The 17,362-nt window shown below is 39.8% G+C and overlaps 1 protein-coding gene across 3 annotated transcripts in view; it reads right to left on the bottom strand.

The window, feature by feature from the left end:
• The window catches only part of CFAP91 (cilia and flagella associated protein 91), a 62,371-nt gene that overhangs the window by 23,559 nt on the left and 21,450 nt on the right, over nucleotides 1-17,362 (bottom strand). For all 3 annotated transcript variants that reach the window (XM_014838162.3, XM_070508927.1, XM_044771538.2), the window contains 4 exons: nucleotides 9,819-9,996; nucleotides 6,504-6,661; nucleotides 3,052-3,234; nucleotides 2,005-2,147 (listed from right to left, as the gene is read on the bottom strand). In XM_014838162.3, the coding sequence (XP_014693648.1) occupies nucleotides 2,005-2,147; nucleotides 3,052-3,234; nucleotides 6,504-6,661; nucleotides 9,819-9,996 (662 nt within the window). The remainder of the gene's footprint in view (nucleotides 1-2,004; nucleotides 2,148-3,051; nucleotides 3,235-6,503; nucleotides 6,662-9,818; nucleotides 9,997-17,362) is intronic.

Genomic DNA, 17,362 nt, shown 5'->3' with positions numbered 1-17,362 from the left:
TTTGTATTTTCTTCCACTACCAGATTTAGGCCACAGACCTGACTATCAATCAGAAATAATTTTCTCAGGGCCAGCCCCGTGGCTGAGTGGTTAAGTTCGAGCGCTCCACTTCCGAGGCCTAGGGTTTCACAGGTTCGGATCCTGGGCACGGATGGGGTACCACTCGTCAGGCCACGCTGAGACGGTGTCCCACGTGCCACAACTAGAAGGACCCACAACTAAAATATACAACTATGTACTGGGGAGATTTGGGAAGAAAAAGCAGAAAACAAACAAAAAGATTGGCAACAGTTGTTAGCTCAGGTGCCAATCTTTAAGAAAAAAACCGAAAGAAAAATCTTCTTTATGGCTATGCTAGGACAGTTTGAGAAAGGCCAAACCAGGGTGCTCGTATCTCTCAAGGGATGCTGTGATGTTCCTAAGGAGAAGTTAACCACTGAATATGCACAGCACACGTTCCAGGCGTATCCATTTTAATCAAAAGATTTTGAGGATTTTAAAATGAAAAGTTTTCAAAAGGTTCTGTCACGTGTGTCTGCAAGCAAACCCCAAACTCTTATTCTTCCACATGAGCTAAAAATTCTGAACAACATATTAGCAAACCAAATCCAACAATGTACAATCATGCACCACATAATGATGTTTTGGTCAACTACGGACCACATAGACGACAGTGGTCCCATAAGGTTAGTACCACATAGCCTAGGTGTGTAGTAGGCTATACCATCTGGGTTTGCGTTAAGTACACTCGCTGATGTTTGCACAATGACAAAATGGCCTCACAACGCATTTCTCAGAACGTATCCCTGTTGTTAAGTGATGCATGACTGTATTAAAAATAATACACCTTGACCACATTAGGTTCATGCCAGGTATGTAAGGATACCTGTGAAAAATTATAAATGTTCCTTACCACAATAATAATTTTAAAAAGAAAAAATATATAATTACCTCAATAGATACAACAAAACATTTGATAAAATTCAACATAAATATATGATTAAAAGCTTCAGTAAATCAGAAATAGAAGGGAATTTCCATAACCTAATAAAGAGTGTATAAAAAAAATCTTACAGACAGTGACAGAATGATGAACATAGACTTCAGAATGGGTAGATGGAGACAAAGGGATGAGGCGGGAAAGAACCACATAGATATACATAATTATTGTCAAAGTCCTAATTTTTATCTTGAGTATGGACTCTCATGGATTCTTATTCTAATACTAAAACCAACTGAACAAACATGCATGGACCAGTGATGAGAGTATGTCATAAACCAGTGAGTCTCAAAGTGTGGCTCCTGTGGCATCAGCATCACCTGGAAACGTAAAAAATACAAATACTCCAGTCCCACCCCAGACCTACTGAATCAGGAAGTGGGAATGGGGCCCAGCAACAGGCATTTTAACAAGCCGTCCGTGTGATTCTGATGCGCGCTAAAGATTGAACACCACTATCAACAATCACGAATTCTAAAGTATCCAAGCCTACACCTGTAGTCCAATTAACAACAGAGAGAACCAGCTGGTGGTTGCTGTGTAGGTGGTTTGTGGGGATGACCATGTAACTGTCTCATTTAGTTGAGTTTTAAACTAAATGAGAAAGTGGTTGAACATGACTCTCTTTCTTCCTGATGCTCTGTTAACAAATCTAAAAGGGAGAAAATGAGGCCTATTACACTATTAAAAGCAATAGTAATTCCTAACACTAGAAATGTGCTACTCCTCAATGTAGTGTCAGATTTTAGTATGAAGACCCAAAGTCAGAAACAGTTTTAGAAAGTAACATGACTTCTGCAAATGGGCAGAATAACCTACAAAAGGTTTTCCTACAGTTTGAAATGAGACAAAAAACCACATTGGTTCCGCACAGCAGAGGCAAGGAGTTATGTGTTGAGAACTGCTGGACACTGCTGCTCAAGACACCATGCAATTTCTGAGGTGGAGCTTTTCTCTGCAAAGTTCTCACTAGAAGCATCTTGTCGTCCAGATAAGGATTATACCTGATGAACTTCTGCCAGCTCATGGTCCATCCTTGCTGCCCTCTTTAGAAAGCCAGCTTTGGTGGTAGTGACTTTGGGTTTTGGAGGTCTGATGCGGGGTTGAGTCACAAAATCCGGGAGACATGACTCAAGTTCGACTAATCCTATGGGAAGGAAGTACATGTTTTTAGCATCTGGCGCTTAAATTTAGCATTTTGAAAGCATATTGTTGATTTTAGTAGCTGTTTGCCAAGTGGTTTCATTTGGAATTATTGATAAGGTGTATCTCATATAATTGAATTGTCCCCAAAATGTAAGGCAGATTTCTGTATAATTAACTCATGTTCTCAGTGACTTAGACTATAAAATGAGAAATGCATTCTAAAATGAAAACGCTGCCCTACAAAAAGGTAATAAATTCCACAATAATAACCAATAGAAAATTAACGATCATATGATACATGGCACCACCATTCCAAAGTGAATGTACACCGACGTAGCATATCTTGCTCTGGAGATGGTCCACACGTTCAACAGTGTGACCATCGACTCATGATCTTGGCCATGTGATGTTTCAACTTGTCAACTGAAATTTAAATAATTTAAATAAGCCTCTCAGACTTTATAACAGGTATAGCCCCGCCCATAAACTCATCCACTGCTTATCCATCCTGTTGCCCACTAGTCTTCTGACATTTCTTCTTAAAGGGCTGACTTCATTATATATTTCTTGTTTGCTTCATAACGTTGGTATAAAAGCTTTTTCTATTTCGTTTTTGCATAACTTTGATTATTAGTGATATTAAACATGTTTAAATGTTTAGGAGCTAATTGAGTTTACTCCTTGATGAATTTTTGTATAGTGTATCCATTTATTTGGGTGTTCATAGTTTTTGTTGGTTTGTACGAACTGACTAATAATATTAAATGTATTCATTGCTATTTCTTACTCATTTTTATTTGTTGTTTAGCTTTTAATCTAAATTAAATTGCTATATTTTATATATTTAATTTACATTTCTAAGATAACCCTCTTATACTAGATTTGCAGTTATTTAAATTACTTACCTTCATAGGTGTTGAGATAGAGGTTTTTTACTACAAAGTCCTCTGAGTTGTTGTCTGGGAAACGACCAAGGCGTGACAGAGGTCCATAGACCTGTGATGCATAATCAGAATAATCCTTGATGATATTTCTTCTCTCCAACTTTCCTTCTATATTCTTTCCCTTTCCCATAAGTTTTCTGATTGCTAAAACAAAACATACCTCCATGACTATCTCCAAAATATTGTTCTGAATGATCCAAATGCAGAATAGTAAACCAGTTCTAGTTTTATTCACAGGGAAGTTACTGAACTGAATGAGTTTCATGATGACCACTCACTGTAGCCAGAATGTGACACTAAAATCAGAGGGCATCTGCACAGCCCAGATTATGATGAGACAGGTGGGAGTGACAAGCTGAATCAACTAGTGTCCTTAACTAGTACTCATCAAAAATCTTTTATAACTGCATTCCAAGTTCTGGGCCAAGAAGAGGTATTCGATAAAAGTTTGTTAAATGAATGAAAGAAACTCAAAGTAACTGAAAAATATATGTTCAGTGGAGACTAGGAGAGTTATTCTCTCCGGGAGAATAATTAAAAGGGAGGGAAGAAAGAGGTAAAGGGGCACATGTGTATGGTGACAGATGGCAACTAGACTTTTGGTGGTGAACATGATGTAGTCTATGCAGAAGTCAAAATATAATGATGTACACCTGAAACATATATAATGTTATAAACCAATGTTACTCAATTTAAAAAAATAAGTTATAGGAAAAAACACGTATATAAAGAAGAAATGAATGATCTCTTAAAAAAGAAAAAAAAGAGAAAGAGAAGGCAAGAGGTTCTTCGATCATCTCTGTCCATCTTGGCTAACACTGAAATAAAGCAGAATGGATCCCAGCTTGCAGCCTTCAGAACTGTCTGGCAGTCTGAGGGAAAGAGCTCAGGGGTGCCCGTCAGGAGTCTGCTCATCAAGGAGGCATGCTCCTGCCTCCTCCTGCTCCTCCTCCATTCCTGTCACAGCCCATCCCCTTCAGAAGGCTCTGCACTATGCCACCCAATGGCTGTAAGACCACATCGCGATCGTGAAGTCACACTGCTAGGGGTGCACGTGCCCCTGCATGTGCCCCTGCTGCCTGATGGATGCTGTTTATGTTTGATCCTCAGCACTTTTGTGTGTGACTTGGGGTTTTAGAAGTAAACAAAAACAGTTTGCATTTTTATTATTTATCTACAAAAGATAGTCAGCCCATCATTAGTTATGTCAAATACTGAAAAGGAAAAATGTAGACAATGTCTAAATGCATACCTAGTAGCTAGTTAACTTAGAAGTTATTTTCTCACGCACACAAAAAGTTCAGGCGCATATAACAGTGAGAACAGGTAACAGGGCCCTGACTTATCTGAGGGGTCCTGGAGGGCCTCTCTGAGGTAGTGATATTTGAGTTGTGTCTTAGCCTCAGTTCCCCCAAAGGGAGAGCCTGAGACAAAGGTGTGCCTGCGGGTAGTTTATTTGGGAGGTGATCCCAGAGGGTGGGAGTCTATGGCCATACCACCCTGAACATGCCTGATCTTGTCTGATCTTGGAAGCTAAGCAGGGTCGGGCCTGGCTAGTACTTGGATGGGAAACCAGAGGGCAGAAGAGAGGGAGGAGTAAAAAACAAAAAGTCAACCCATCATTAGTTATGTCAAGTACTGAAAAGAAAAAATGTTGACAATATCTAAATGCATACCTAGCAGCTAGTTAAGTTAAAAGTTATTTTCTCACATCAAGAAAAAGTTAAAAGTTAAGTTCACTAAAAATAATTTTTAAGGAATTATTATTATTATTATTATTATTATTGGTAAGGAAGATTGGCCCTGAGCTAACATCTGTTGCCAATCTTCCTGTTTTTGCTTGAGGAAGACTGGCCCTGAGCTAACATCTGGGCCAGTCTTCCTCTATTTTGTATGTGGGATGCCACCACAGTGTGGCTTAATGAGCAGTGTGTAGGTCAGCACCCAGGTTCTGAACCTGTGAACCCCAGGTCACCAAAGTGGAGCATGCAAACTTCACCACTACACCACTGGACCAGCCCTGGAATTAATTTAATTTTTATAATTATTTTACTTTTGTTAGAAAAATAACAATTTTGAATGCTTTTTTTAAATGTGATTACATTCCTATTATGTATATAAATCACTAATTTGCACATACAATTGATACATTATAATTTTTATAAGCAAATAAATTACAGTAGTTCCCCCTTATCTGTGATTTCATTTTCCATGGTTTCGATTACTTGCAGTCAACTGTGGTCTGAAAATATTAAATGGAAAATTCCAGGAATAAACTATTCATAACTTTTTAAATTGTGTGCTGTTCTAAGTAGCATGATGAAATCTTGCACTGTCCTGCTCCTTCTCATCTGGGACATGAATCATCCCTGTGTCCAGCACATCCACGGTGTATCTGCTATTTGTCCATTAGTCACTTAGTGGCCCTCTGGGTTATCAAATCGATGGTCGTGGTATCACGGGGCTTGTGTTCAAGTCACCCTTATTTTATTTAATAATGGCCCAAAAGTGCAAGAGTAGTAACGCTGGCAATTTGGATATGCCAAAGAGAAGCCATAAAGTGCTTCCTTTAAGCGAAAAGGTGAAAGTTTGACTTAATAAGGAAAGGAAAAGAATCATATGCTGAGGTTGCTAAGATCTACAGTGACTTTTATTACAGTATATTGTTATAATCATTCTGTTGTATTATTAGTTATTGTTGATCTCTTTCTGTGCCTAATTCGTAAGTTAAATTTTATCATAGGTATGTCCGTACAGGAAAAAACATAGCATATATAGGGCTGAGTACCATCCGTGGTTTCAGGCGTCCACTGGGGGTCCTGGAACATATCCCCCATGGATAAGTGGGGACTACCGTATATTAAAATTTACTCAGCAAATATAGCTATAAAGTTAAGTTAAATACTACTAAGTTAAACATTTTTTAATTTAAATTTTTATTTAAAATTTTTATTTAGTCATTCTTAATCCTCTACTGGCTCCTCTTATGTATAAAGTACAGACATAGTACATAAGCAGATATACAGCATATTGATGGTATTAAAATTTCATGGGCAGGGGGCAAGTAGAAAAAAGATATCAATGTCTCTGTTAGGAGACAATAAGGAAAAAAAGGCTGAGAAACAGGATTATCCAGGGTTCCAGCCCATGAATATGAGGAGCCGACCCCTACACACACATGCCCCAAAATGTCCACAACTCAACTACCTGTTAGAACATCATTACTTGATCTTCTTGGTGAGAAATTTCCCTCCACTCTTCTACTTTCGAAACATAACTCATCCCCCATCCCTTACCGGTTTAATAATACCAGGGCCCAAAAAGGATTATAGCATAGTTAAATCAGGTTTGGTCAAAGATCCAAAGCAAAGCCAACTCTTCCACACTCTCCACTGTGCACGCCACGCCGCTACCTGACACGTGTGCACGCTGAATTTGTGCCAGCTTTGCCTCCTTTGCTTCCTGCAGTTTAGACCACTGGGCGTTCAAGTGCTTCATGTTCACTTCATTTTGATTCTCGTCACGCTTTTTCAACAGCTGCTTTAGAACTTCTAGGCGAATCTCCTGCAATCTTCAAATACATCACAAAACATCAAGAAGTATATGGTATCTCAAACAGGGTGTTCCGCTAGGGAGAAAGGCAACACCTGCCATAAACAGGATCTTTGGGCTGGTATCATATTCATTTATTTTCAAAAGACCACTGTGGCAAAGGGTGACAAATGAATGGGGGTTTGGAAGAGGCAACTATAGGGCCTCTATAGGAAAAAGTCTGGGTATGGTTCTGAAGGACAAGGAAGAGGGTGCCAGGTAGGGAGGTAAAAAACAGGGCTCTCTAGGCAGATAAGTCTAAATGAACAATTCCAGGGCGACTGGTACTGCTGGAGGGTTAAGTAAGAGGAAGAGTGAAGAGAAAATGAGGGTGTGTTATGCTATCCTACGTCGCGAATGTGAAAATGCCAGCGTCTGGCACAGGTAGGTGCTCGATCGCTGCCTTTCCCCTGACCGTCCCCTGGCTCTCCCAGCACTGTCTTGCTCATGCATATACAACTATGCACAGATGACTTCAAAAGCTGTACTTCCAGCCCAGATATTTCTGAGCCAGAATTTCTGTCTACTTGAATCTCCAGCTATCCCCTGACAACCTAAAAAAAACCCACTCGTTTTGTTCCCCCAGAAATCTACCCCTTCTCTTACACTTCTTCCCTTGTCTAACGAGTCCTCCTTTAAAAACCTTCTTGTATCCACTCCCCAGCTCACGTTTTCCTGTCATGCCTCTCCTAACTTGGACTCTAGCTGCTGCTCTAGTCTCTCCTACCCCCAGTCTTGTTCCACATAGCTATCAAGATCTTCCTTCCTAAAAGAGAGAGCTGAACAATTTACTCCTGCTTAAAAATTCATACAGTAATTCATTCAGCCGCTCATTTGTCAAATATTTATTAAGTACTCGCCATAAGCCAGGGAGGGAACAAACAATGAAGAAAGGTAAACCGCCTTCTCTGGAAGCACTGTTCTGGTGGGAGGGGCATAGAAACCAACATTTGCAATACAAGGGGATGAATACCAGACCAGGGGAGTGACAAGACTTCTGTGGGGGAAGAAGCGTGAAAGCACTCACGTCCAGCACTGTTCCCAGTTGATGGGGGAAGGAGGGGATGGTGGGGAAGGCAGGCCTGAGGACACACAAGGACTGAGATTTGCACACTGACAGGGAGAAGTCCGGCCTCAGCAGAGGGAGTGCACTATTCAAAAGGACCAGAGAGAGAGCCAGCCTGTCATACTGGTGGAGCTTCTCAAAGTGAATACACATGGGAGGGCGGGAAGGAGTGACAAGTGAATGTGGAGAGGCAGGCATTTTAAAAAATAAGCCACACACCAAAGTCACCTTTCCCTCTCGAGTTGGAAATCCTAGGTTCAGTTCTCAACTTCATCACTTCCCTCAACTTCTTCAGTCATAAAATGGACACGATAATAGCACCCATCCCATAAGGTTGTTGTGAGTGTTGAATGAGTGAATGCACACGACGTGCTAGAAGAGTAGTTCTCAAACTTGAGCATGCGTTAGATAATCTGGAGGGCTTGTTATGACCCAGATTGCTGTGCCCCACCCGGGTTCAGAAGGTCTGGGATGGGGCCTAAGAATGTGCCTTTCTAGCAAGTTCCCAGGTAATGCTGATGCTGCTGGTCTGCGGACCACGCTTTGAGAACTACTGGCTTGGAACTTGGCTCCGGTACACAGTCAGAATTCTACAAGTGTTACGTGCTCTGTGAATATCATCATCATCACCATCATCACCACCGATATTACCTTCCACCTGATTGCTCTTACCCTTCAACAGTTCCCAGCTCAAAGGCTACTCCCTCTCAGAAGTTCCCCCAAATCCCCACCCACCTCAAACTAACTGTTCTCTCGCCTGAGCTCCCCAGCACATCACCTGAGAGACCCTGCCTGAGACGTGTTGGTCTGGAGGTCTTTTGCCCCATCCCCACACACCTCCCTGCCCATTTCCCAGCCCCCACTCCCTGCCCCAGAGGACTATAAAGAGTGTGTGAGGGCACAGCGCTTTCCTAGGCCTCCCTCTTTCCCCAGCTCACAGCACAGAGCTGGCAGATAGGAGGGACTCAAAATATGTTTATTAAAATTAACCTCAGTTTAACAAAAGTACTCATTTTCCCAGGTGATATCTTCATTCTGGTCAAATACATTTTTAACACTTTAATGTTCTTCTGACAAGAATATACCTCTACAAATCACAGCAAGAAACTTAAATTTCTGCAGACAAGATTAGATATCTGACACCTACTTTGCCCCAAACATTATTTTCTATTAAATTGCAAGCTTTTGCCAAAACATCACACAGTCTGGATTGAGGTTTAATGAGAAGGTGTTCTAAAAATACAAACATACGCTGAATTCAGAACCATGCTGGGTCCCTGACTCTCTTGGCCTCTAACTTTCCTGTGTGTAAGCACACTGTCAGGGGCCTTGGTAGCATTGCTATGAGCAATAAAGTGCTTCAGCACAGCCCGGAACAAAGGACAACCCCAACCAGCTCCCTTCGTTCCTTTCTTGCTAGGGAGTTGTAGATTTTTTGGTTCTCATCATTCCTATTCATTGCAGGGACAACCTCATTACTGAAAATACAGCAGTTAAAATGACTTAAAACTCAACCAGAAGTACCTCAGCATATTGTTCTTTATGTGCTGTAAGCTCATCTCTTAATTGAAGAAGTCCACAATTTGTCTTTTAAATAGAAAATGTCCCTTTAGCGGTAGCTAGACTCCAAGGTGTCCTGATGGTGAATCCAGTACCAGGGGGATGAAGAGACAGGATCAGCTAGGAGGCTGTTTGTGGGACATGAAGAGGGCCAAGGCCTAGGGACAGTGGCACTGGGAATGAACAGAAAGGGATGGTTTGAAAGACATTTTGCAGAAATCAGTGGAATTCTATGACAGTCAAGATTAGATACCAAAGAGAAAAGGGAAGGGAAGAACCAGAGATGCCTTGAGCAATTGTTCAAATCTGGGTTCCGTGCTGAACTTCACAAAGAGGGCCTCACACATTTTTTATATTATTGAAGAGAAAATTATAGAGCGATTGCTCCTGAATCTCTCCGTGTTGAGGGTTGCTTTTAAACCCATGCCTTTGGGAAAATGCTTCACAGTCAAAAGTATTAGCGATACTCTCATTAGTGCAGAAGCAGTTGTCCGGGGGATCGAGAACCTACTTTTCAATCTCCTGCTCTCTGAAGGCCCACTCCTTCCTCTCCATCACGTTCATCATCCTCCTCCTCTTCTCAAACTGGGCGGTGTCACTCAGAGGGGGCAGAGTGGCCTCCCAAGCGCGCTTCTCCCGGGCACGTTCTATCATCTCCACCTCGGCTTGTCCTGCCGGGAGACCGCGACCTGGAGGGGGAAGCAAAACGCTTTAGAAACACACGGACAAACTCATGTACCTACCGGTATTTAATTTACTCCCGTTCAGTTCCTTCTCTGTTTGAATTCGAGGGTTATAACAGGATAAAATGACACTAGCAAACATCCCCAGATGTGCCTCACAGTTTGTTATCTGTGCACTGCACTGCCTCTTGTTGGTACTTCAGCCAGAAGACATTTTAGGTTGCATGTAAAATGCTAGAAAGTATTTGAAGAATATTATGGGACTGCTGAATAATCCACATTGGCATGCCTTGTATTGGACAAACCTATATTTTGAAATATGAAGAAATATCAAAGTAACTTGCAAAAGGTCACTGCTGGTAACTGGTGGGATCAGGATTTGAATGTGGCGATCTGATGCTTGTCTTATGCACTAAACTATACTCCCTCTCTGATAAAAACAAATATGAAACAAAAATAAACTACACAAACAAGCTCACAGTAACATCATACTCAACAGTGAAAGGCTGAAAGTTTTTCCTTTAATACCAGGAACAAAACGAAAGTGCTCACTCTCGCCACTCCTATTTAACATAGTCCTGGAAGTCCTAGCCAGAGCAATCATGCAAGAAAAGAAATAAAAGGCATCCAAATCAGAAAGGAAGAAGTAAAACTGTCTCAGTTTGCAGATGACATGATCTTACATATAGAAAACCCTAAAGACTCTATCAAAAAACCATTATAAGGGCTGCCTCTGGTGTAGCAGTTAAGTGTGCACATTCTGCTTCGGTGGCCAGGGGTTCACCAGTTCGGATCCTGGGTGTGGACCTACACACTGCTTGTCAAGCCATGCTGTGGCAGGTGTCCCACATATAAGTAGAGGAAGATGGGCATGGATGTTAGCTCAGGGCCAGTCTTCCTCAGCAAAAAGAGGAGGATTGGCAGCAGATGTTAGCTCAGGGCTAATCTTCCTCAAAAAAACAAAACAAAAACCCATTAGAACTAATAAATGAATTCAGTAAGTTGCAGGATATAAAAATTAACATACACAAATTAGTTGTGGTTCTCAAAATAAAACAACCCACCAAATGGGAGAAAATATTTGCAAGTCATATATCTGACAAGGGGTTAATCCCCAAAATATATAAAGAACTCATACAACTCAACAACAAAAAAACAAACAACCTGATCAAAAAATGGGCAGACATTTTCTGAAAGAAGATATACAGATGACCAACAGACACGTAAAAAGATGTTCAACATCAGTAATCATTAGGGAAACGCAAATCAAAACGCAATGAGATATCACCTTACTCCTGTTAGAATGGCTATTCTAACAAACTGTTACAGCCACTATGGAAAACAGTATGGAGAGTTCTCAAAAAATTAAAAATAGAAATACCATATGACCCAGCTATCCCACTACTGGGTATTTATTCAAAGAACTTGAAATCAACAATACAAAGAGACTTATGCACCCCTATGTTCACTGCAGCATTATTCACAATAGCCAAGACGTGAAAGCAATCCAAGTGCCCATTGACTGATGATTAGATAAAGAAGATGTGGTATATATACATATATATATATAGATATATATATATATCTATATATATATACAACAGAATACTACTCAGCCATAAAAAAGGACAAAATTGTCCCATTTGCAACAACATGGATGGACCTTGAGGGTGTTATGTTAAGTGAAATAAGGCAAACAGAGAAAGACAAACACCATATCATTTCACCCATATGTGGAAGATAAACACATGGACAAAGAGAACAGATTAGTGGTTACCAGAGAGGAAGAGGGCTAATGGGTGGGAATAAGGGAAACAGAGGCACATATACATGGTGACTGACAAATAATAATGTACAACTGAAATTTCACAATGTTATAAACTATTAGGACCTCAATAAAATAAAAAAAATTAGTTGCATGTCTATACACTAACAATGAACTATCTAAAAAAGAAATAAAGAAACTAATCCCATTTATAATAGCATCAAAAACAATAAAATACTTAGGAATAAATTTAACCAAGGAAATGAAAGACCTGTACCCTGAAAACTATAAGACATTAATGAAGGAAATTAAAGAAGACACAAGCAAACGGAAAAATATCCCATGTTCATGGACTGGAAGAATTAATATTGTTAAAATGTCCATACTACCCAAAGCCATCCATAGATTCAATGTAATTCATATCAAAATTTCAATAGTATTTTTCACAGAAATAGAAAAACAATCCTAAAATTCATATGGAACCATAAAAGATCCTAAATAGCCAAAGTAATGTTGAAAAAAAAACAAAGCTGGAGGCATCACACTTCTTGATTTCAAACCATATTACAAAAGCTATAGTAATCAGAACAGTATAGAACACATAGACCAATGGAACAGAGTCAAGAGCCCAGAAATAAATGCATGCATATACAGTGAACTAATATTTGACAAAGGAGCCAAGAATAGTCAAGGGAGAAAAGATAGTCTCTTCAATAAATGGTGCTAGGAAAACTGGATATTCACATGCAAAAGAATGGAACTGGACCTCTATCTTACACCACTCACAAAAATTAACTCAAAATGGACTAAAAACTTAAGTGTAAAACTCCTAGAAGAAAACATAGGGGGAAAACTTCTTGATATTGGTCTTGGCAATGATTTTTTTGGATATGACACCGAAAGTGCAAGCAACAAAAGCAAAAATAAACAAATGGGACTACATCAAACTAAAAAGCTTCTGCCAGCAAAGGAAACAATCAACAAGATAAAAAGGCAACCTATAGAATGGGAGAAAATATTTGCAAACCATATATCTGATATCCTAAATATACTAGGAACTCATACAACTCAATAGCAAAATCAAACAATGCGACTGAAAAGGGAGCAGAGGATCTGAATAGACCTTTTTCCAAAGAGGACATACAAACGATCAACAGGTACATGGAAAGGTGCTCGACATCACTAATCATCAGGGAACTGCAAATCAAAACCACAATGTGATATCACCTCACACCTGTTAGAATGGCTGTTACCAAAAAGACAAGAGATAACAAGTGCTGGTGAGGCTGTGGAGAAAACGGAACCCTTGTGCACTGTTGGTTGGAATGTAAATTGGTGCAGCCACTGTAGAAAACAGTAGGGAGGTTTCTGAAAAATTAAAAGTAGAACTAGCATATGATCCGGCAGTTCCACTTCTGAGTATATATCTGAAGGAAATGAAATCACTCTCTCAGAGATGTCTGCACCCCCGTGTTCATTGCAGCCTTTTTTATAGCAGCCAAGACATGGAAACAGCCTGTGTCGATGGACAGATGAATGGATAAATAAAATGTGAGGTAGATGGATCAATAGATAAATAGATAGATAGACACACATAAATATTACTCAGCCATAAAAAAGAAGGAAATCTTGTCATTTGTGACAACATAGGTAAAACTTGAGGGCATTATGCTAAATAAAATAAGTCAGACAGAAAAAGACAAATACTATAGGATCTCACTTATATCTGGACTCTAAAATCAAATTCATAGAAACAGAGAGTAGACTGGTTGTTGCCAGGGGCAAGGGAGTGGGAGAAATGAGTGAAAGTGGTCAAACAGTACAAACTTTCGGTGATAAGATGAATAAGTTCTGGAGATCTAATCTTCTGGAGATCTAATGTACAGATCTATAGTTAGTAACACTGTACTGTATACTTGAAGGTTGCTAAAAGAGTAGATCTTAAATGTTCTCACCACACACACACAAATGATAACTGTGTGAGATAATGGATGTGTTAACTAACCTTATTGTGGTAATCCTTTCACAATATATATGTATATCAAATCATCACGTACACCTTAAACTTAGACAATGTTATACATCAATTATGTCTCAATAAAGCTGTGAAAAAATGAACTATACATAAATAAAATATAGTACTGTTTTTTATGTAATATTTACATACATATATTTTACTATAGGTATCATTCTGCAACTTGCTTTTTTACTCACCTTTGTTTTGGGGACCTAGGCATACATATACAGAGATCTAATTTCATTTTTCCACTGTAGGACTCTACCCAATTTAAGCCACCTTCTCGAACTGACAGTTAGATTGCTTCTAATTTTTTGACTACCCATAATAATGCTGCAACAAACATCCTTGTACTGGTCTCATGATGCCCATATGTGAATTTCTCTAGGATCCTTCGAAGGATCTAGAGTCTAGCAGCTAGATCATAAAATACAATTATTTTAAATTTTTCTGGTATTGTCAAGTTTGCCTCCGGAAGTATATTTTTGCTCAAGCCTTGTGAGATTCCCCTGATCCTCTCCCACAGTCCATGCTTCCTCACTTCCTCCCACATTGCTTCTGCCTAATTTCAGTTGCTCTTTGCAGTCCTTAGAAACATTTAGTAGTTCACAGATTATTTATATATATTCACATTTTTTAGTTTCACTGAAAATGGAATTCGTGGGAGTTGTGTTGTCCTTCTTGCTTTTGTGTAATTTCTGGGAGGAGGAGAGGAACGATGCTGATTTACATAGGTATGGCTATACTGGGAATAGGGATTTGGATCAGAATTGTGTGAAGGTATGAAATATTTGAGGAAGAAATAATATGTATTCAAGCATGAGTCTTCCCGTTTATAAACATGGTGTGCCTCTCTTTTTGTCAAATCTTTGTTTATGTGCTTAAGAAACAATGTATATTTTTCTCCATAAATGCCTTGCACATGTTTTCATTAAGTGATTTCCTGGGTACATTATTTGTTGCTATTAAGAATATGATTTTTTCGGGGCTGGCCCAGTAGTGTAGTGGTTAAGTTTGCACCCTCTGATTCGGCCGCCCAAGTTTCACTGGCCTGGATCCCAGGCTCAGACCTATGCACCTCTCATCAGCCATGCTGTGGTGGCATCCCATATACAAAATAGAGGAAGATTGGCACTGATGTTACCTCAGTGACAATCTTCCTCAAGCAAAAAGAGGAGGATTGGTAACAGATGTTAGCTCAGGGCCAATCTTCCTCACCATAATAATAAGAATATGATTTTTCAATAACATTTCTAACTAGATATTGCTCATATACAAGAAAGTCACTGATCTTTGTATCCTGATTTCATAATCAGCTACCTTGTTGAACTCAAGTTCTTAGTTCTGACAATTTGTTATTTAATTTGATTTTCTAAATGAGCACACTGTCTGCAAATCAAGATAGTTTTGCTGTTTCTTTCTAATCCTCATAGGTCATTTTTCCCCCTCTTATCTTACTACATTGAGTGCTATTACTCAACCAGAGTGCTATTACTGCATATTGGGCACACAACTGTTTGTTATATGGTGCTGCCCTATGATGTTTAGTATTCATGTCAGCCTACCCCCAAGCCCTATCCCATGTGCTAAATGCCAGGAGCACTTCCTACTGTTACTACACACAAAAATGCCACCCGGGGCCGGCCCGTGGCAAAGTGGTTAAGTTTGCACGCTCTCCTTCGGCAGCCTAGAGTTTCACCAGTTCGGATCCCGGGCATGGACCTAGCACCGCTCATCAAGCCATGCTGAGGTGGCGTCCCACATAGCACAACCAGAAGGACCTGCAACTAGAATAAACACTATGTACTGGGGGCCTTTGGGGAGAAGAAGAAGAAGAAGAAGAAGAAGAAGAAGAAGAAGAAGAAGAAGAAGAAGAAGAAGAAGAAGAAGAAGAAAAGAACATTGGCAACAGATGTTAGCTCAGGGACAATCTTAAAAAAAAAAGGTGCCACCCATATTTCCAAATGTTCCTGGGGGCTAGGAGTCACAGCCTAGCTTAATAAGCTCTGGGCTGGGATCTTCTCTGCATTGCTAAACAATAGTGGTGATAAAGGGATAATTGTCTTTCTCTTTAAAAGGAAAGCTTCTAGAAGTTCATGTTTAGTATCATGTTTATTGAAGGCTGTGGCAGATGCCTTTAAGTTAGTAAAATTCCCTTTTTATCCAGTTTATTCAAAGTTTATATCATGATTGAGTGCTGAACGTTATCAAATAATTTTTCTGCATCTATTGAAACATTTTCCCTACATATTCTGTCAAAATGGTAAATTACATTGGTCGGTTTTCCGATATTGTACTAACCTTGAATCTACGTGATTAACCCACTTGGTTATGATAAAGTCATCTTTTTAAAATACTGCAAGATTTGATTGCTGGTATCTTATTTAGAATTTTTGCATTTTCTTCATATGTGAGATGGGCCTGTAATTTTCTTTTCTAGTACTATCCTTATTCAGTTTTCAAATCAAGGCTATACTCGCTTCATAAAATGAATAAATTAACTTCTATCCTTTCTGCTGGAAGAGTTTTCATAAAACAGAGCTTATTTGTGCCTTGACGGAGTGGTAAACTTATTTGTGAAACTGTTTAGGCCTGGTGCTCTTAAAAGGTTTAAAAAGTTTTTTGTTGTTTTTTTACCAAGTCAATTTCTATAGTTATTCTTCTATTCAGGTTTGCTATTTCTTCTTGAAACCAACTTGGTAATTTATATTTTCTCTAAAAATTGTATAATTTATCTAAGTTATAAAATACAGGGCAGAAGATATGCATAGCATTCTCTTGCAGTTCTTAAACCCTTTATAGCTATGTCCCCTTCCAATCTTAATACTCTTTATTTGCATCTTCTGTCTTTGGGCTTGATGTTTCCTGCGAGAGGTTTGTCTACATTATTCATCTCTATCCACAAAACTACTTTATGGTCCTAATGACTGTTTCTTCTGCCTTTTAAAGATCCTTGCACAAACGGCCCCAAGCCTGCTTTCAAAGTCTCCGTGGGCCTCTTCCCAGGATTCAGACTCCTGAGGGCAGACTATCTGCTGCCGTTGGTTCCCCCTGACGCCCAGGTGTGGCCACGTGGTGGCTGTTTTCAGGGATGTGTGGACAGAGATTGGAAGGGCAAGGTGGGGCAATCACATGCGTGCATGTCAGGTCCCTCACGGTGCGGAGCAGACCAGCGTGGGAGGAGAGAAGGGCAGGCTACAGGCCTCTCCCCTTGCTGCACGTTCCAGCATCCCAAGAAGCCTAAGAATTCTAAATTTCAACTTGTCCTTTCAACTTGTTATAAAGATATATTTGTAAAAATTACAGAATGTATTTAACTTAACAGATGTTAGCTTGATTTATCATTTTTAAACGTCTTTACATATGGTATGTGGGCCTTTGAATCCCAACCCAGGGCCGCCCAAATGAGGGGGTAGGCCTGACTCACAGGGGTTTTTATTGACACTTCCATCTCAGTGCTGCCAGGGGCAGGGCTCCAGATTAGGCTTTTTGACTAGTGAAGCATTTCTGAGCCCCTCCTAGATCTTTTTCTTTAGAGGGCCTGGCTCTGGTAACTTCTGCAGCTCAATGCCCATATCACACGAACAGGC

This window comes from Equus asinus, chromosome 5, assembly GCF_041296235.1.
Source record: "Equus asinus isolate D_3611 breed Donkey chromosome 5, EquAss-T2T_v2, whole genome shotgun sequence".
Classification (NCBI taxonomy): Eukaryota; Metazoa; Chordata; class Mammalia; order Perissodactyla; family Equidae; genus Equus; species Equus asinus.
The sequence above is the reverse complement of the archived record's forward strand: the minus strand, read 5'-3'. Positions and strand labels throughout refer to the sequence as shown.